The 21,950-nt window shown below is 50.4% G+C and overlaps 1 protein-coding gene across 1 annotated transcript in view; it reads left to right on the forward strand.

The window, feature by feature from the left end:
* Positions 1-10,532, forward strand: part of csf2rb (colony stimulating factor 2 receptor subunit beta) — a 52,412-nt gene extending 41,880 nt beyond the window's left edge. The window contains exons 12-14 of the mRNA XM_078237426.1: positions 3,297-3,366; positions 5,492-5,604; positions 8,622-10,532. Coding sequence (XP_078093552.1) covers positions 3,297-3,366; positions 5,492-5,604; positions 8,622-9,855 — 1,417 coding nt within the window. The 3' untranslated portion in view covers positions 9,856-10,532. The remainder of the gene's footprint in view (positions 1-3,296; positions 3,367-5,491; positions 5,605-8,621) is intronic.
* Positions 10,533-21,950: the final 11,418 nt, after the last annotated feature.

The raw sequence follows: 21,950 nt of genomic DNA on the forward strand, positions 1-21,950 counted from the left end.
AAACCTGTTGGACTATAACCTGCTGTCGTGTGACCTCTCATTAAATATTTAAATGCCTTGACTAAGGACAAGGGCAGCAGGAGAATGGGAACTCTGCCACCTCCTAGCCCCGTAACATCCCCACTTTAAAGTTTATTTATTAGTGTCACAAGTCGGCTTACATTAACACCGCAATGAAGTACTGTGAAAATCCCCTAGTCGCCACACTCCGGCTCCTGTTCGGGTACACTGAGGGAGAATTTAGCACGGCCAATGCACCTAATCAGCACATCTTTCGGACTGTGGGAGGAAACCGGAGCACCCGGAGGAAACCCATGCAGACATGGGGAGAACGTGCAGACTCCGCACAGACAGTGATCAAAGCCGGGAATCGAACCCGGGTCCCTGGCACTATGAGGCAGTAGTGCTAACCACTGTGCCACCATGTCACCCCGAACTATACTGGGCTCTAACCTGATGCCATGTGACCCCTCATAAAATATTTAAATGCCTTGATTAAACCATGCCTCGAAGGACAAGGGCAGTAGGGGGACGGAAACACTGCCACCTCCAAGTCCCGTACCTTCCTCACTTTAAAGTCTATTTATTAGTGTCACAAGTAGACTTACATTAACACTGCAGTGAAGTTACTGTGAAAATCCCCCTAGTCGCCACACTCCGGTGCCTGTTCGTGTACACTAAGGGTTAATTTAGCATGGCCAATGCACATCTTTCGGACTGTGGGAGGAAACCGGAGCACCCGGAGGAAACCCACGCAGACACGGGGAGAACGTGCAGACTCCGCACAGACGGTGACCTTAAGCCGGGAATCAAACCCGTGTCCCTGGCGCCGTGAGGCAGCGGTGCTAACCACTGTGCCACCGTGCCGCCTCCCCGGAACTATATCCTGGGCTCAAAATCCTGGAATTCCCTCTCTAACAGCACGGTGGGTGTAACTATACTAGATGGACTGCAGCGGTTCAAGAAGGCAGCTCACCACCACCTTCTCAAGGGGCAATTAGGGATGGGCAATAAATGCTGGCCTGGGCAGCGATGCCCATGTCCCATGAAAGAAGCCACAGAACCTAATTCACTCCAAGGTATCCTTATTCTATAGATAAGTGCTCCTCACTTAGATTCCAGTCAGTATCCTTCCTCCTGGACATTGCCTATTTATGAGCTCTCAGGCATCCGACATCTTACAAGTAAAACGTCCAAAAAATTCTTCATCAAAAGGGAATATCTTGTAAGCATCTTGAGGGCAGGATTTTCCAGCCCCTCCCGCTGGTGGGACGTTCCGTTCCCACCCAGATCAACAGAGACCTGAATGGCTTGCCCCATCCGCCACAGGGGAAAAACCCACCACGGCGGGACTGGAAAACCCCAGCCTGAGTCTCCTCGGTGTACCTTCAGCGAGCAAAGCGGACACATCTCGAGTGGTCCACACTAGGCATCATCGATGTAAGATAGCCGCCAATAGACCAAAGGATGAATCCGGGAGGTGGATTTTCACAGTAACTTCAGCGTTAATGTAAGCCTACTTGTCACGCTAATAAATAAATAAAAACCCATCTTGTTCACTAATGTCCCTTTAAGGAAGGAAATCTGCCGTCCTTACCCGGTTCTGGCCTACATGTGATTCCAGAGCCACAGCAATGTGGTTGACTCTCAACTGCCCTCTGAAATGGCCGAGTGAGACACTCAGTTCACGGGCAATTAGTGATGGGCAACAAATACTGGCGCTGTCAGCGATGCCTGCATCCCATAAAAGAAATTTTAAAAGAATTAAGGTGCCCTTTAACCAGGGGCTGGTGAGGCCGTGGGACTTGCAAACACATGGAACGGTGGAGGTGATTAGCCTGGACCAGTGATGGGCAACCTGGGCTAGTGAGTTGGCCGCATGAGTGGCCCTCCTTCATCTCACTGGGCTACAAGATTGAAATCGGGCTCGTTCACTAACCGTGACCCCATGAATAAGATTAAATGCATTTAATACACGTGGAATATTTCATAACCAATTATAGAAAATGCTTAATCATTTACATATTAATAGAATATATTAGGGGTGGCATAGAACAAAGAACAATACAGCACAGGAACAGGCCCTTCGGCCCTCCAAGCCCGCACCGCTCCCTGGTCCAAACTAGACCATTCTTTTGTATCCCTCCATTCCCACTCCGTTCATGTGGCTATCTAGATAAGTCTTAAACGTTCCCAGAGTGTCCGCCTCCACCACCTTGCCTGGCAGCGCATTCCAGGCCCCCACCACCCTCTGTGAAAAATACGTCCTTCTGATATCCGTGTTAAACCTCCCCCCCTTCACCTTGAACCTTTGACCCCTCGTGAACATCACCACCGACCTGGGAAAAAGCTTCCCACCGTTCACCCTATCTATGCCTTTCATAATTTTATACACCTCTATTAGGTCACCCCTCATCCTCCGTCTTTCCATGTTGGCACAGTGGGTTAGCACTGCTGCCTCACAGTGCCAGGGATCCGGGTTCGATTCCCGGCTTGAGTCACTGTCTGTGCGGAGTCTGCACGTTCTCCTCTACGTGGGTTTCCTCCGGGTGCTCTGGTTTCCTCCCACAGTCCAAAGATGTGCGGGTTAGGGGGATTGGCTGTGCTAAATTGCCTCTTAGTGTCAGGAGGATTAACAGGGAAAATACGTGGGGTTACAGGGATAGGGCCTGGGTGGGATTGTGGTCGGTGCAGACTCGATGGGCCGAATGGCCTCCTTCTGCACTGTGGGGATTCTCTGATTCCAGAACTGTCATCAATTTCAAATGGTAAAAACAAAAGAAATATTGATGCTTTGGACACAGAGGGAGCGCACGGCTCTCACAGTCAATGTTGTGAGCAATCAGCACCCACCTCACTTCACTCACCCTCGCTTTACGAGTGAATCACTTCAGTCACACCGGTAGGAAAAAAACTACACGGACGGGAATCAGCGGAATGTGATAACCCTGCGCATGGGGCAACGGTGAACAAAATGTCTCGTGGGGGCCGCACTCAGAACCCAGATGGGCCACGTGTGACCCCCGCCCCCCCCAACCCCCAGGCCACAGGTTGCCCACCATGGTAAGGCCTAAATGCATTGTAGTGAAACCTAGCTGCTAAAGTGGGGAACGGAAGGATCGGGGTGAGATGGAGCTGGGTGAAGGGAGGCACACGAGGAGCATATCCAATGACGTAGGCCCGTTGGGTCACATGACCTGCACAGTCACTATGATTCGATGTATTGCTGGAACTTTGACCCCGCCAGCCTTCTGTTTCCGATGGTGATGGTTTTGTCGTTATTTTACCTGTTACAGGAAGAAGAGATCCTGGTTGAATAGTATTCCGGATCCGGCAAAGAGCAAGCTTTTCCTCAAACAAAGCCAGGTGACTGCTTCATTTCTCTCGGGCACCCTCTGCAGATTTTATCATGTGACAATCTCAATCATGGGCGCCAGTATGGACTCATAGAAACATAGAAGATAGGAGCGGCAGGAGGCCATTCGGCCCTTCGGGCGTGCTCCGCCATTCATTATGATCATGGCTGATCATCCAATCAACAGCCTCATACTGCTTTTACATCACGTTAGTCAAAGCAACAAAACCCACGTCAAATTTAACCCGGTGATAGTGTTCCATGAATTTAAAATACTTCGAGGTTCTAAGTCATTTATCGGCACGGTGGCACAGTGGTTAGCGATGCTGCCTCACTGCGCCAGGGACCCCGGTTCGATTCCCGGACTGGGGTCACTGTCTGTGTGGAGTCTGTACGTTCTCCCCGTGTCTGCGTGGGTTTCCACCAGGTGATCCAGTTTCCTCCCACTGTCCAAAAGACGTGCTGGTTAGGTGCTAAATTCTCCCTCAGTGTGCTGGAGTGTGGCAACTTGAGGATTTTCACAGTAACTTCATTGAAGTGTTAATGTACGCCTACTTGTGACACTAATAAATAAATAAACAATATGTCCTCTGGTTTTATATAGTCAGCACCCTTGGCGAAAGTGGTGGCGTTGCAGTTTTTTTTTAAGTTTTCAAAAAAATTTTTTATTGATTCGTGTCACAAGTCGGCTTACATTAACACTGCAATGAAGTTACTGTGAAAATCCCCGAGTCGCCACACTCCAGTGCCTGTTCGGGTCAATGCGTCTAACCAGCACGCCTTTCGGACTGTAGGAGGAAAGGGAGCACCCGGAGGAAACCCAAGCAGACACGGGGGGAATGTGCAGTCTCCACACCGACCCAAGCCGGGAATCGAACCCGGGTCCCTGACGCTGTGAGGCAACAGTGCTAACCCACTGTGCCACTGCATTACAACTGGACTAGTGATCCATGAATCCCGGGGTAATGTTCAGGGATCCGGGGTTCAAATCTCACCCACACGGCAAAAGGTGAAGTTTGAATTCAATTTTTAAAAATCTGGAATTAAGAATCTACTGATGGCCATGAAACCATTGTTGATTGTCGGAAAAACCCATCTGGTTCACTCATGTCCTTTCGGGAAGGGAATCTGCTGTCCTTACCCGGTCTGGCCTACATGTGACTCCAGAGCACAGCAATGTGGTTGACTCTTAACTGCCCTCTGAAGTGACCTAGCAAGCCACTCAGTTGTATCCTAAGCTGATCAGGGGAAATTAGTTTTATTAATTATTTATTAGTCATAAGTGCGCTTACATTAACACTGCAATGAAGTTACTGTGAAAATCCCCTAGTCGCCACACTCCGACGCCTGTTTCGGGTACACTGAGGGAGAATTTAGCACCTAACCAGCACGTATTTCAGACTATGGGAGGAAACCGGAGCACCCGGAGGAAACCCACGCAGACACGAGGAGAATGTGCAGACTGCGCACAGACAGTGACCCAAGCTGGGAATTGACCCCGGGTCCCTGGCGCTGTGAGGCAGCAGTGCTAACCACGGTGCCACCGTGCCGCCCCGGGTCCCTGGCGCTGTGAGGCAGCAGTGCTAACCCACTGTGCCACCCCATGCTGGCGTAGCCAGCAATGCCCACATCCCACAAAGTGAATTTGAAAAGATCTATTCAGACGCTGTGGCATAATGATTACACAGCGAATTCTTAGTTAAACGGCAGAGCTCCAGTCCCTCCAGCAGTGCGCACGGTGGCACAGTGGTTGGCACAGTTGCCTTAGTGGTAACTTGTTCAGTCAGCATCGTGGCTTTTGACCACCAAGCCATATATTCTGTATTGCATCATGATATGGAGATGCCGGTGTTGGACTGGGGTGGGCACAGTAAGAAGTTTCACAACACCAGGTTAAAGCCCAACAGGTTTATTTGGTAGCACGGGCTTTCGGAGCGTTGCCTCTTCACCTGATGAAGGAGCAGCGCTCCGAAAGCTCGTGCTACCAAATGAACCTGTTGGACTTTAACCTGGTGTTGCGAGACTACTTGCATCATAATGGCAGACAGAGCACGTACCATAGGGCAACATTGGCACTGCCAGCTTAATTCGGCCTTGGTTCCTCGTTGACATCGATGTATTTCTTTCTCCCTCTAGAAGGGGCAGCTGGGATCCTGGGCGCCGGTGGAAATTGGAACTCTGGAGGAGGGCAGCATCTGCCAGGTTGTGACCAATGAGTGGCTGAATTCATCCCCCCAGCTCATTCCAAAGTAAGTCCTTCTCCTTCCTGCGGGATCCTGCCATCGTTTCTTGCCAATCACCTCACTGAGGAGAAAGATGGAATCATAGAATCCCTACAGTGCAGAAGGAGGCCATTCGGCCCATCGAGTCTGCACCGACCACAATCCCACCCAGGCCCTATTCCCATAACCCCATGCATTTACCCTAGCTAGTCCCCCCTAACACTAAGGGTCAATTTAACATGGCCAATCAACCTAACCCACACATCTTTGAAGTGTGGGAGGAAACCGGAGCACCCGGAGGAAACCCTCGCAGACACGGGGAGAATGTGCAAACTCCACACAGACAGTGACCCAAGCCGGGAATTGAACACAGGTCCCTGGCGCTGTGAGGCAGCAGTGCTAACCACTGTGCCACCATGCCGCCTCAAGTTTGACTTATTGCTCCTCTTAATGTTTCCTCATCTCCTAACCTTCCATTTCCAATGAGCCAGGGAACATTAGCGTTTATAGATTGTTACGCGAGGTCTGAAGATGTCCTGAGAAGGCAAATGGGACACTTGCATTTATTAGCCGAGACATTGAATATCAGTAAAGAAGTCTCACAACACCAGGTTAAGGTCCAACAGGTTTATTTGATATCACGAGCTTTCGGAGCGCCGCTCCTTCATCAGGCGAATGTCCTTCTTGAAGGAGCAGTGCTCCGAAAGCTCATGATACCAAATAAACCTGTTGGACTTTAACCTGGTGTTGTGAGACTTCTTACTGTGCCCACCACAGTCCAATGCCGGCAACTCCACATCCCTTGAATATAGGAGTAGAAAGGTTATGATGGAACTGTATAAGACACTCATTAGGCCACTGCTAGAGTACTGTGTGTTGTTCTGGTCGCCACATTATAGGAAGGATGTGATTGCACTAAAGAGAGTGCGGTGAGTAACTCACCTCCTGACTCCCCAAAGCCTGTCCACCGTCTACAAGGCACAAGTCAGGAATACTCCCCACTTGCCTGGATGGGTGCAACTCCAACAACACTCAAGAAGCCTGACACCATCCAGGACAAAGCAGCTCATGATTGGACCCCCATCCCCCACATTAAGCATAGGAACATAAGAACTAGGAGCAGGAGTGGGCCATTTGGCCCATCGAACCTGGTTGATCTTTTTGTGGACTCAGCTCCACTTACCCACCCGCTCGGCACACCCTTTACTTTTCAAAAATATCTTTGCCTCAAAAACATTCAATGAGGTAGCCTCAACTTCTTCACTGGGCAGGGGATTCCACAGATTCACAACCCTTTGTGTGAAGAAGTTCCTCCTCAACTCAGTCCTAAATCTGCTCCCCCTTATTTTGAGGCCATGCCCCCTAGTTCTAGTTTCACCCACCACTGGAAACAACTTCCCTGCTTCTATCTTATCTGTTCCCTTCATAATCTTATATGTTTCTATAAGATCTCCCCTCATTCTTCTGAATTCCAATGCGTATAGCCCCAGTCTACTCAGTCTCTCATCATAAGCCAACCCTCTCAACTCCGGAATCAGCCGAGTGAATCACCTCTGCACCCCCTCCAGTGCCAGTATGTCCTTTCTCAAGTAAGGAGACCAAAACTGTACACAGTACATTCACTCCCTACATCATCAACGCACAGTAGCAGCAGTGTGTGCCATCTACAAGATGCACTGCACCGAGGCTATATCAACAGCACCTTGCAAACCGATGACCCCTACCATCTAGAAGGACAAAGGGCAGCAGATACCTGGGAACACCACCACCTGCAGGTTCCCCTCCGAGCCACTCACCCAGCCTGACTTGGAAATATATTGGCTGTTCTTTCACTGTCGCGGGATCAAAATCCTGGAACTCCCTCCCTGACAACCCCGTGGGACCACATGGGCTGCAGTGGTTCAAGATGGCGGCTCACCGACCACCTGCTCAAGGGGCAATTAAGGTTGGGCCACAAATGCTGGCCTAACCGGCGACACCCACATCCCATGAACAAGCTTTTAAAAATATATATCCAGTCCTTTTAACATTGCAAAACATCGCAAAGTTCTTTGTAAGGACATCATCACACAAAATATGATACCAAGATGATTTGATTTGATTCATTGTTGTCGCATGTATTGGAATATAGTGAAAAGTATTGTTTGTTGTGCGCTATACAGACAAAGCATACCATTCATAGAGTACATGGGGGAGAAGGAAAGGAGAGGTTGCAGAATGTAGTAAGCATAGAACGAGAGTAAAGGATAGAATTAAGAGGAATCTTGGGCACAACTCACATGAAGTCACCTCACTCTGGCACCATCTTGAATTTTTAGGATGGATAATGCTTTTAAAGTGTATTTATTAATGTCACAAGTAGGCTTACATTAACACTGCAATGAAGTTACTGTGAAAATCCTCCAGTCGCCACACTCCGACGCCTGTTTGGGTACACTGAGGGAGAATTTAGCACGGCCAACGCGCCTAACCAGCACGTCTTTCAGGCTGTGGGAGGAAACCGGAGCACCCGGAGGAAACCCACGCAGACACGGGGGAGAAGGTGCAGACTCCGCACAGACAGTGACCCGAGCTGGGAATCGAACCCGGGTCCCTGGCGCTGTGAGGCATGAGGGGGGGGATCTAATTGAAACGTACAGGATACTGAGAGGCCGAGATAGAGTGGATGTGGAGAGGATGTTTCCACTAGTGGGAGAGACTAGAACTCGAGGGCACAACCTCAGAGTGAAGGGACGACCCTTTAGAACCGAGTTGAGGAGGAATTTCTTTAGCCAGAGGTGGGGGGGGGGGAGTGAATCTGTGGAACGCATTGCCACAGAGGGGGGCAGGTCATTGAGTGTCTTTAAGACAGAGATAGTATGTTCTTGGTCAATAAGGGGATCAGGGGTTATGAGAGCAGGAGAATGGGGATGAGAAAAATACCAGCCATGATTGAATGGCGGAGCAAGCTCGATGGGCCGAGTGGCCTAATTCTGCTCCTATATCTTATGGCGAGTGTGTATTTGTAAAGTTTACTCATTGTCTGTTGCTTGTACCTGCACCAGGGAAGAGGCAAATGTCACCCAGAAGGAGAAAGAACGAGGCATTTTTTCTGCCCTGTCGACCGGCAGTCCAGTTGACCAAGAACAGTTGTATCGTGAGATTGGCACGGCGTTACCAGCTGGGCAAGTACACCCCAACCGTCTAACCATGCTGAGCGAGCCAGCTGACTACGATGGCCCCTACTTGTTCAACTATCAAGATGTGCCGGAGTTCTCTCCGGAGGGAAAGAATGGATTTAACACAAGTGAGAGTTATTTCAAATTCGGCCAAGGGTCGCCGCCCGGGTATGTCAAACTCCCAGAGAGCTCGGAAAGTCCGCAGGCAAACTCGGAACAAGTGCCAGCTTTGCCCGTGTCCATGTATGTTGTGAACCCTCTGCTGCCTGTGTTCGGTTCGCCCAGTGCGGCGGGCTATCACACTGGGAATACCACGGGGACTTGCTTCGGGCCAGAGCAACCAACCGCTCCCACCTCCAGTTACGTGCTGTGCCCCCCGTCAACAAATCCCGCCACGACCCCTCCACCCGGTGCCAACGCCGGCTACGTCCGCGCAAAGGAGACAGATGTCACCGACGGTTTCAGCCAACCGGCTCCGGGCCCGGAAGTGGCGGCAAACCCGGCGGTTCCCCCGCAGTCGCCGGTTTCCAGAGCAGAGACGCTGGCGGAGGGCGAGAGGTACCCGCAAAGCTGCCCCGGTGTCTCGCTGGAGACTCCCACCATCCAACCTTGGCAGCCGGCTGGCAGCGGTAGCTACGTGTTAACTGTGCCCGGAGGGCTGGCGGGCTGCCCTAGCGGCCTCCCCGAGCAGGATGCGTCGGGCAAAGGGGAGGAGGAAAGCCTGTGGGCAGAGCAGCGATGGGACGTAGTCTCCGAGCCATCGATTTGGCCAGGCTCTACTCAGGACCCCAAATCTCCGCACCTGTCAAAGCTCCCAGCGGACCCCCAGATACCGGCAACCAAAGAGGAAGCCCTCGCACTGGCAAACCGACAGAATGTAGGCCCCAACGTCATCCTTTACCAGCAAGGAGCAAAACCATTACTCCTAAAGCAGATTGGAGACTATTGCTTCATCCCTGGACCTTCTCCGATAAACACAAATGCATTTGCCAAGCACCACCCACCATCATCATTGGCAAAGACCGATTCGGCCAATAACCAATCCCTTTGCCAGGGTTTAAAGGTCATGCCGCCATTTCTGTCTCCCGATATTCCAAGTAGCAACGTGAGTCTATCTTAGACCGGACAGACGGGCTGGAAACTATCTTGGGGATGGGGAACTTAAAGCAACAAAAGGCTTCACATTATCTATTAAGCAAGAGGGTGGTAAGTATTTCCTTTCAGCTGTTAGCTAGTAAGCAGCCCCCCCCCGGAGCTGGGGGCTGCAGCTCAGCCAAAGGGCCAGCATAAATGCGATGGGCCAATTAGCCTCCCGCCACCATTTTGTACTTTCCCGCGACTTCCTACCGCCAACCCCATTTGGCACCCAACCGTTCAAAGTCGCTTCATGAGCGGAACCTCCATGCCCCCCTCTCAAGCCCTTTCTTCTGGGTGGCATGGCGGAGATGACCATGCCACTCTCGCCCGGAGGTTGGCGCCCAGACGTGGACAGTTTCGCTGCTGCTGGCTGCTTGGAGGGCGAGAAGGACAATCGTTGCTTCAGAATTCTTTAGTGAACAACAGTGGCCGCCCTGCAACCCCCCCACTGGTGAATCGTGTCTGAAGTTGAGGGGGGGGTAACGTTTGTTGTTACGAGCTTTGCAATTCTTTGAATGTAGTTGGTCCTTGTCGTAAGATGTCAGTTGAAACCGACAATGTGAATTTTATAATCCGTGTACACAAAGGTTTCCATGACAAAATGTAGTTGGATATTTATGTTGAGCGAAAATGTATATTCACTAAAGCTTCTACTTGGGATACGATGCCAACCTTTCTTCCAACAATCCCATGTGTTCCCTTTAACAAAGTAAAGTTTAAATTTTATTTATTAGTGTCACAAGTCAGGCTTACATTAACACTGCAATGAAATTGCTCTGACAATCCCCCAGTCGCCACAATCCTGTTCGGGTACACTGAGGGAGAATTTAGCACGGCCAATGCACCTTAACCAGCACATCATTCGGACTGTGGGAGGAAACCGGAGCACCCGGAAGAAATCCACGCAGACACGGGGAGAATGTGCAAACTCCACACAGACAGTCACCCGAGCCTGGAATCGAACCTGGGACCCTGGCGCTGTGAGGCAGCAGTGCTAACCCACTGGGGCTCATGCCATGCCTACCAGTATCTGATGTGGAGATGCCAGTATCTGAGACAGCTGGGCACCCATTCTGATGCCATTGCTAAATTATTAGTGCCCTGCTACCCAGTAAAATGGGGAAATAAGAATACTGATCCAAGACCATGAGGCCATAAAAAACAGGAGTAGGCCATTTGGCCCCTCAAGCCTGTTCCACCATTCAATAAGATCATGGCTGACCCAACTGACAATCTTCACGTCCACTTTCCTGCCCTTTCCCCCATGACCCTTGATTCCCTGATGGATCAAAGTTCTTATCTATCTCAGCCTTATTTTCCAGCCATGTTCGGCCTAAAACCAGAAAATCCCACTCAAGGTCAGCAGACCTTTGCATGGTCAGTTCTGCCCCCCGCCCACTATGATGGTGGGCGTGACGGGAAAATTCCCCCCCCCCCCCCCAAGGACTCTGCCCCCCACAGCTCTCCATGACAAGGAGTTCCAAAGACTCATAACTCTCTGAGAGAAGAAATTCCTCCTCATCTCAGTCTTAAGTTGGCGCCCCTTTATTCTGAGACGATGCCCTCTAGTCCCAGACTAACCAATGAGGGGAAACATCCTCTCAGCATTTACCCTGTCAAGCCCCTTAAGAATCCCAGATGCTTCAGTGAGATCACCTCTCATTCTTCTAAATCCCAATGGGTAGAGTCCCAACCTCATAGAATCATCGAATCCCTGCCATGCAGAAGAGGCCATTCAGCCCATCGGGTCAGCACCGGCTCTCTGACAAAGCATCTCACCCAGGCCCTCTCCCCACCCCCGCCGTATCCCCGTAACCCCAAATATTCCCATCCACCTAACCTATACATCTTGGGACACCAAGAGGCAATTTAGCCTGGCCAATCCACCTGACATCTTTGGAGTGTGGGAGGAAACCGGAGCACCCGGAGGAAACCCACGCAGACACGGGGAGAACGTGCAGACTCTGCACAGACAGTGACCCAAGGCTGGAATTGAACCCGGGTCCCTGGCAGCAGTGCTGACCACTGTGCCACCGTGCCGCCCCAGTGAACCTGTTTAATCTTTCATAAGTTCATAAGATATAGGAGCAGAATTAGGCCATTCGGCCCATCGAGTGCACTCCACCATTCGACCATGGCTGATATGCTCCTCATCCCCATTTTCCTGCCTTCCCCCCTTAACTCTTCAACCCATTACCAATTAAAAATCTGTCTAACTCCTCCTTAAATTTACTCACTGTCCCAGCATCCACTGCACTTGGGGGGTAACGAATTCCACAGATTCACAACCTTTTGGGAGAAGTAGTTTCTCCTCAACTCTGTTTTAAATTTGCTACGCCTTATCCGAAGACCTCTCATCCCAGAATGCCCCACAAGAGGAAGCATCCACTCCACGTCTACTTTATCCATACCTTTTCTCATCTTGTAGACCTCAATTTGATCTCCCCTCATTCTTCTAAATTCCAGAGAGTCTCAGGGTCACAGTCTGAGGATTCAGGGTAGACCATTTAGGACAGAGATGAGGAGACATTTCTTCACCCAAAGAGTGGTGAGTCTGTGGAATTCATTACCACAGGAAGTAGTTGATGCCAAAACATTGAATGTATTCAAGAGGCGGCTGGATATAGCACTTGGGGGCGAATGGGATCAAAGGTTATGGGGAGAAAGCAGGATTAGGCTATTGAGTTGGACGATCAGCCATGATGGTGATGAATGGTGGAGCAGGCTCGAAGGGCCGAATGGCCTCCTCCTGCTCCTATCTTCTATGTTTCTATGTAAACTGTTCAATCTCTCTTCGTACGACAAACCCCTCATCTCCGGAAACAATCTAGTGAATCTTTCCTCATGAACCAATCCTTTCATACCCTGCCAAGTCCTTTAAGAATCCCAGATGCTTCTGGACTGGTCTTGTAGGCTTTAAGATGGAACACCAGTAAAACGGGGAAGTAAGAATACTAATTCGAATTATTTTCTGTCTGGGTCCTTCTGACCCGTTAGTTCGCCTGCACGGGACACGTGCCCATCAGGAGAGTGTCTCTCATTACGAAGGCCAGCCTTTGTGACCAGTGGCGGGAAGAGGTGCCATCAAAGGAAGAGATGGTTTGCCATCCCCTTCCCACGCAAGTCGAATCAGACATTGCGTGGGGGTGGGGGGGGTGGGGGAGGTGTGGGGGGGTTGTGGGGGGGTTGTGGGGGGGGAGGGATGTGGGGGGGATGTGGGGGGGGGCTGGGGGGGATGTGGGGGGGTTGGGGGGGGGTGGGGGATGTGGGGGGGGGTGGGGGATGTGGGGGGGGGGTGGGGGATGTGGGGGGGTGGGGGATGTGGGGGGGGGATGTGGGGGGGGATGTGGTGGGGGGCGATGGGGGGGCGGTGGGGGGGGTGGTGGGGGGGGTGGCACGGTGGCACAGTGGTTAGCACTGCTGCCTCACAGTGCCAGGGACCCGGGTTCAATTCCCGGCTTGGGTCACTGTCTGTGTGGAGTCTGCACATTCTCCCCGTGTCTGCGTGGGTTTCCTCCGGGTGCTCCGGTTTCCTCCCACAGTCCAAAGATGTGCAGGTCAGGTTGATTGGCCATGCTAAATTGCCCCTTAGTGTCAGGGGGATTAGCAGGGTAAAATATGTGGAGTTACGGGAATGGGGCCTGGGTGGGATTGTGGTCGGTGCAGACTCGATGGGCCGAATGGCCTCCTTCTGCACTGTAGGGAGTCTATGGTTCAGAGACAAAGCGAGAAGGGGCAGCCCCCAAAAAGAAGGGAACCGCCCAAACCAAAAGGCAAAGCGTAAAAGGAAACTTAAAATGTCAGATCAACATGTGATTAAAAAGGTCAACATTACACCCCATCCCCCGCGGTGCCCAACGAGCACGGAAGACCTTGATGGCGCTCACAGACTCCACATGCTCCCTCTCCAGGGACCAACGTACCTGCGGTAGAGGGGCAGACAGTCAGGTCAGACGACCCCCTCGGTCACCCACTGCCTGGACCTGTTGATGGCGCTTTTGGCCAGGCTCAGCCAAGGAGGTCCTCCTCCTTCCCCACCCCCCTCCACACCGGGTGCCCGTAGATCCGAGTTGTGGGGCTGAAGTGCAAACAAGACATCAATAAGAGGTTCATCAAGTACCTGTCGCATCAGACAAGACGGGACAAAGCTATCAGATCAACAGGCGATGGAATGACAAGTCTGAAAGGACGAATGACTCGCATTTAAAGAGCACCGGGCATGATGTGGGGCATCCCAAAGTGTAGTGCAGCCACTGAGGTAATTTTGGAAGTGTTGTTGATGTTTTAAAACAAAGTTTTTTTAAAGTTTATTTTATTAGTGTCACAAGTAGGCTGACATTAACACTGCAATGAAGTCCCCCAGTTGTCCTGTTCGGGTACACTGCGAGAGAATTTAGCACCTAACCAGCACATCTTTCAGACTGCGGGGGGAAACCGGATCACCCGGAGGAAACCCACGCAGACACGGGGAGAATGTGCAAACTCCACACAGACAGTGACCCAAGACTGGGAATCGAACCTGGGTCCCTAGCACTGAGGCAGCAGTGCTAACCATCGTGCCACCGTGCCGCCCCAAGTGGGTAACGTAGGAGACAGGGCTCAGAGCAAACTCCCAAAGAAAAATCCCCCAGGGGAAAATGACCAGGAAATTTGGATCAAGAGATAAAGATCGGCCAGGACACCAGCGAGAACCTCTCCCCCTCTCGGCAAATTATGGCCAAGGGAACTTTTGTGTCTACCTGAGGGGACAAGTGGGGCCTTGGTTTAATGTGTCGTCTGAAAGACGGCACCTGCAACAGTGCAGGATTCCCTCTGCACTGCACTGGAGGGTGGAGATGTATGGGGATGTAAAAAGTAGGCTGCTTTGTCCTGGATAATATCAAGTCTCTAGACTGTTGCTGAAGCCACACTCATCCAGGTGAGTGGGAGCCCCTGTGAGAATGATGAAGAGAGACCACATCGACACTCTTGGTACTGCGACCATCCCAGCTGGTGTTACGACTTGGGAAGTCAAAGTTCAGAGTGGAACGAGGCTTGACAGATGCTAACTTCCATTTTACTTTTGAAATGTGGAGGGTGGCTATGGAATTAAATCACAGAGTTTACTGATAAACTTTTAACAAAAGAATAAAACATTTATTAAGCAACAAAGTTTTGGTGTCCTTATCTGAGGAAGGATGTCCTCGCTATAGAGGGAGTACAGCGAAGGTTTACCAGGCTGATTCCTGGGATGGCAGGTCTGTCATATGAGGAGAGACTAAGTCGGTTAGGATTATATTCACTGGAGTTTGAAAGAGTGAGAGGGGATCTCATAGAAACTTACAAAATTCTAACCAGATTAGACAGGGTAAATTCAGAAAGAATGTTCCCAATGGTGGGGGAGTCCAGAACTAGGGGGTTTGAGGATAAGGGGTAAACCTTTTAGGGTCGTAAAGAGTGCCTTTGGTACATTGGCCTTTATAAATCGGAGTATCGAGTATAAAAGTTGGAGTGTTATGGTAAGGTTATATAAGGCATTGGTGAGGCCAAATCTGGAGTATTGTGTACAGTTTTGGTCACCTAGTTACAGGAAGGATGTAAATAAGGTTGAAAGAGTGCAGAGAAGGTTCACAAGGATGTTGCCGGGACTTGAGAAGCTGAGTTACAGAGAGAGATTGAATAGGTTGGGACTTTATTCCCTGGAGCGTAGAAGATTGAGGGGAGATTTGATAGAGGTGTATAAGATTTTGATGGGTATAGATAGAGTGAATGCAAGCAGGCTTTTTCCGCTGAGGCTAGGGGAGAAAAAAACCAGAGGGCATGGGTTAAGGGTGAAAGGAGAAAAGTTTAAAGGGAATATTAGGGGGGGGCTTCTTCACGCAGAGAGTGGTGGGAGTGTGGAATGAGCTGCCGGATAAAGTGGTAAATGCTTTTAACATTTAAGAAAAACTTGGATGGGTTCATGGATGAGAGGGGTGTGGAGGGATATGGTCCAAGTGCAGGTCAGTGGGACTAGGCAAAAAATGGTTCGGCACAGACAAGAAGGGCCAAAAGGCCTGTTTCTGAGCTGTAATTTTCTATGGACTGAGGTGAGGAGAAATTTCTTCACCCAGAGAGTGGTGAATGTGTGGAATTCACTCCCACAGAAAGTAGTTGAGACCAAAACGTCCGACTTCAAGAAGAAATTAGCTATAGCTCTTGGGGCTAAAGGGATCAAGGGATATGGGGGAAGGGGGGATCAGGATATTGAATTTGATGATCAGCCATGATCATAATGAATGGTGGAGCAGGACTGAAGGGCCGATTGGTCTCTAGTTTCTAAAGAATGAACTGTAAGACGTTACTCCTCCACCCACGACCGTACCTTTGCAGATCTACACAGATTTGTAAGGATAACACAAGTTACAAAATCTACCTTGCACTCTGATGTCCACAGGAGGTTCACAGTCAAGGGCCGGAATTCTCTGGCCGTTCACGCCTCATTGCCGCAGCCAGTGAGAAAATGGCGCTCAGCCAAATCTTCGTTCAGTACGGCGGGACTGGAAAATCCCAACCCCACGGACGGGGTTGGAGAATCCCAGCCAGTGTAAACCACTGGGCGAAATGTGGTCCGACACAGCACACTCTGAGGCCGAGTGGCAGATGCCAACCCACCCCCAAATTCAATTCCACCCCCCGCCCTTCCACCACTGAGACGCTTGTCGCACTGTGAGCCGTCGGGACCTCTTATCTTTCACATGAGGGTTTCCAAGCTCAAACCACTCGCTTCGGAATCTTATCCCAAACAACATTTTCCCCCGGGCGCCTCGTTTGGAACATCTCCGATCCAAAAATGCATTTCGCGCAATCGTTTCTTTTCAAACCAGTCGAGTTCAGGAGAAAAGAGGTTAATGGTCAGTCGGCACGGTGACACAGTGGTTAACGCCGCTGCCTCGCGGTGCCAGGGACCCGGGTTTGAATCCCGGCTCGGGTCACTGTCTGTGTGGAGTTTGCACATTCTTCCCCGTGTCTGCGTGGGTTTCCTCCGGGTGCTCCGGTTTCCTCCCACAGTCCGAAAGATGTGCAGATGAGGTGGATTGGCCATGCTTAAATTGCCCCTTAGTGTCCCAAGATATATAGATTAGGGTGGATTGGCCATGCTAAATTTCCCCTTAGTGTCCCAAGATATATAGATTCGGGTGGATTGGCCATGCTAAATTGCCCCTAGTGTCCCAAGATATATAGATTAGGGTTGATTGGCCATGCTAAATTGCCCCTTAGTGTCCCAAGATATATAGATTAGGGTGGATTGGCCATGCTAAATTGCCCCTTAGTGTCCCAAGATATATAGATTCGGGTGGATTGGCCATGCTAAATTGCCCCTAGTGTCCCAAGATATATAGATTAGGGTTGATTGGCCATGCTAAATTGCCCCTTAGTGTCCCAAGATATATAGATTAGGGTGGATTGGCCATGCTAAATTGCCCTCTTAGGGCCCGATTTTATCATCAAGTTGCGCCCATTTTTGGGCGCGAAAACTTGGTAAAGTCGAGTGTGAGGCGAGTAGCGCGATCTGTGCCCTACTCCCCGCCGGTTCCCCCTTTACCAATGCCCGAAAATGGCCGCGGTCGGGACCGTGCCTGAAATGGGCGCCATGTCCATTCAAATGCATGAATTAATGAGCTGCACGCCCAACTTTACCAGCATTTCCCCCTTTACCACCGCGTTTGCCCGTCCAGGTTCGGCGCTCGGCAAAGGTCCAACTCGGGCGCTCCAGCTTCTGAGGAGGTAAGTTCAGAGCTTCCGGCGGCTCTCTGACTCAGATCGGTGGTGGGAGCGGGAGGTGGCGGTGGGAGGGAGGGGGGGGTGGGGCGATGTGGGAGGTGGGTCAGATGGCTCTCTGGTGGGGGCGGGGGGGGGTGAAAGGGAGGCGGGTGGGAGTTGAAAGCTCCGATCGGAGCTGCAGGGTTTCGGGCGCGTTAAGCCCCATCCACAGGCTTCTGCAGCGCGATTCGGAATCGCTGATATTTTCTCAGGCAGAGTGTGTACGGGGGCGCCGGAGAACGGGACTAAAAGTCAGATCTGAAACACACCCAGTTTCAATCACTTAGAGTCAAAATGGTGAAATAGGGCCCAGAGTGTCATGGGGATTAGCAGGGTAAACGTGTGGGTTTACAGGGATAGGCCCTGGGTGGGATTGTGGGTCGTTGCAGGCTCGATGGGCCGAAGGGCCTCTTGTAGTATTGTATGGATTCTATGTTAAGGCATTCGTGGGACAGAATGCCCGCCCCCTCCCCCCCTCCACAGGCAAATGGCCAGAAGGTCTCAGGTCCCAACAGCGCCACTGGGAGAAGTGGTCAATGCTGGGACTGCAGCAGTCCCCGAGGTGAACATGCCTGAATTGATCCAAGGTTCAAGGTAAGGCCCAGGATCCCACCGGGGCAAGACCTACCTGCCCCAGTGAGGGAAGGGGGTGGGGTCAGGTTGAAGAGAATGGGGGCAACTATTACGGGGCTGTGACAATGTTTTTCTTGTATATTAAACTGTCGTTCCCCTCAAGTAGCCAGACAAAGTCGCAGAGTGGTTTCAAGATGGTTTATTGACAACCGTAGCACTACAGGATTCCGACTAAGCCATTCAGACCAGTCAGAGAGCAGAACTCAGAAATACACAAGCAATTATAGTTTCACATTCGATTACAAATAATTAGCATATACAAATAAGTTTAAACTTTATTTATTAGTGTCACAAGTAGGCTTACATTAACACTGCAATTAAGTTACTGTGAAAATCCCCTAGTCGCCACACTCCGGCGCCTGTTCGGGTACACTGAGGGAGAATTTAACACGGCCAATGCACCTAACCAGCACGTCTTTTGGACTGTGGGAGGAAACCGGAGCTCCCGGAGGAAACCCACACACACACACGGGGAGAATGTGCAAACTCCACACAGACAGTGACTCAAGTCGGGTATCGAACCCAGATCCCTGGCGCTGTGAGGCAGCAGTGCTAACCACTGCGGCACCATGCCACCAGAGAGAAGGGCTCGTCCAGGAGTCGAACCCAGGACCTCTCGCTAATTCACGCAAGGAAACTCCCAAAGCGAGAATCATACCACCAGACCAATGAGCCACGAAGAAAGTGCGGGAGTTATCTCAATTAGTAACTCAGAGTTATTGATTAAGGTTACATTATGCATACATAAGGGTGTAGTCTCCAATTAACCTGTTCACCTGATTTCATCAAGCTATGGCAGCTATATCTCTGATGTGGAGATGCTGGTGTTGGACTGGGGTAAACACAGTAAGAAGTCTAACAACACCAGGTTAAAGTCCAACAGGTCTATTTGGTAGCAAAAGCCACTAGCTTTCGGGAACAGGCCTGTTCTGAAAGTTAATGGCTTTTGCTACCAAATAAACCTGTTGGACTTTAACCTGGTGTTGTTAGACTTCTTACTGAGCTATAGTTCTGACCATTGGTATGTCAACCTTCAATATTTGGAATATTGTGTGCAGTTCTGGTCACCTCACTATAAGAAGGATGTGGAGACACTGGAAAGAGTGCAAAGGAGATTTACCAGGATGCTGCCTGGTTTGGAGGGTAGGTCTTATGAGGAAAGGTTGAGGGAACTTGGGCTTTTCTCTTTGGAGTGGAGAAGGTTGAGAGGAGACTTGATAGAGGTTTATAAGATGATGAGGGGGATAGATAGAGTGAACGTTCAAAGACTATTTCCTCGGGTGAATGGAGTGGTAACTAGGGGGCATAACTATAGGGTTCATGGTGGGAGATATAGGAAGGATGTCCGAGGTAGGTTTTTTACTCAGAGAGTGGTTGGGGTGTGGAATGGACTGCCTGCAGGGATAGTGGAGTCAGAAACTTTAGGAACATTTAAGAAGCTATTGGATAGGCACATGGAGTACTTCGGGATGATAGGGAGGAAATAGCTTGATCTGGCTTTCAGACAAAGCTCGGCACAACAACGTGGGCCGAAGGGCCTGTTCTGTGCTGTACTGTTCTATGTTCTAACCTCCTTTTCCATTATTCCTTGTTCTAATGGGTGAACATTAGCTGCCGCTGTATATCACTCCTGGCTCTTTCTTTGACTCTTAACTGGGTCTGTTTTAATCACTACCAGTGGTCCGCACATAGCTTCCCTGTGTGACGGAGATTTTTAAGCTTGTGCGATTCCGGTGTCCTCATCTGAGGAAGGATGTCCTTGCCATAGAGGGAGCACAGCGAAGGTTTACCAGGCTGATTCCTGGGATGGCAAATCTGTCATATGAGGAGAGACTAAATCGGTTAGGATTATATTCACCGGAGTTTAGAAGAGTGAGAGGGGATCTCATAGAAACTCTAACAGGGTTAGACAGGGTAGATTCAGAAAGAATGTTCCCAATGGTGGGGGAGTCCAGAACTAGGGGGTCATAGTTTGAGGATACCTTTTAGAGCTGAGGTGAGGAGAAATTTCTTCACCCAGAGGGTGGTGAAAGTGTGGAATTCACTTCCACAGAAAGTAGTTGAGGTCAAAACGTTGTGTGATAGGACGGCACGGTGGCACGCTGGTTAGCACTGCTGCCTCACAGTGCCAGGGACCCAGGTTCGATTCCCGACGTGGGTCACTGTCTGTGTGGAGTCTGCACGTTCTCCCTGTGTCTGCATGGGTTTCCTCCAGGTGCTCCAGTTTCTTCCCACAGTCCAAAAAACGTGCTAGTGAGGTGATTGGCCATGCTAAATTGCTCCTTAGTGTCTAGGGGGACTAGCTAGGGTAAATGCATGGGGTTATGGGGATAGAGCTTGGGTGGGATTGTGGTCAGTGCAGACTCGATGGGCCAAATGGCCTTCCTTCTGCACTATATGATTCTATGATAGTTTGGGGATAAGGAGTAAACTTTTTAGAACTGAGGTGAGGAGAAATTTCTTCACCCAGAGGGTGGTGAATGCGTGGAATTCACTCCCACAGAAAGTAGCTGAGGCCAAAATGTTGTGTGATTTCAAGAAGAAATTAGATATCGCTCTTGGGGCTAAATGGATCAAGGGATATGGGGGGAAGGGGAGGATCAGGATATTGAATTTGATGATCAGCCATGATCAAAAAGAATGGCGGAGCAGGCTCGAAGGGCCGAATGGCCTCCGCCTGCTTCTAGTTTCTATGTTTCTATTAACCCACTCAGCAAGGGAAACGGTGTGGAAGGAAATATTGGGTGCATTTCCAGTTCGTACGGGGGCCCACAGTAGAGGCAACCTCCTTACCCAGTTACCAGCCCGACTCATTTCTCTGGTCCAGCTGGACAGTCAGCTCGCAGCCAATGGGGAAAGTCCCAGCAGCAATGGGAGGAGGCTTGACACGGTCATTAATTGGCCACTTCAGGACGTCAATTGTCTCACGGACTGGTGGTCCTCCTCCACCACTGGTAAGATGACACCAGGGGCTAAGTGGGTCAGTGAGTGCCTTGAATCGCACTGATGGTATGGTGGCCAATTTTACAGTTGACTCCCCCCCAACCTCCAGCTACCATCCCAGTCCCTTTGGTAAACCCATAGAATTCAGCCCATTGTTCAAAGTCCTGGGTTACCAATCGAAACCTAGCCCTTTCACTTGTATTCAAGATGGATTATAGTCAAGATTGGATTGATGCTGGATGAGTGCATCCCAATTTAATATGGTGGCACAGTGGTTAGCATTGCTGCCTCACAGCGCCAGGGTCCCAGGTTCGATTCCCGGCTTGGATCATTGTCTGTGCAGAGTCTGCACATTCTCCCCGTGTCTGCGTGTGTTTCTTCCGGGTGCTCTGGTTTCCTCCCACAGTCCGAAAGACGTGTTGCTTAAGTGCATTGGCCAAGCTAAATTGTCCCTCAGTGTACAGGCGACGGAATGTGGCTACAGGAGATTTTCACAGTAACTTCATTGCAGTGTTTTTGTAAGCCTACTTGTGACTGATAAATAAATTTTAGAACTTTGGGTTGGCCATGCTAAATTGGCCCTTAGTGTCCAAAGATGTGTAGGCTAGGGTGGATTGGCCATGCTAAATTTCTCCTTAGCGTCCAAAGATATGCAAGTTAGGTGGATTGGCCATGCTAAATTGCCCTTAGTGTCCAAAGATGTGCAGGTTAGCTGGATTG

Source organism: Mustelus asterias, chromosome 21 (assembly GCF_964213995.1).
Source record: "Mustelus asterias chromosome 21, sMusAst1.hap1.1, whole genome shotgun sequence".
In the NCBI taxonomy this organism is placed as follows: Eukaryota; Metazoa; Chordata; class Chondrichthyes; order Carcharhiniformes; family Triakidae; genus Mustelus; species Mustelus asterias.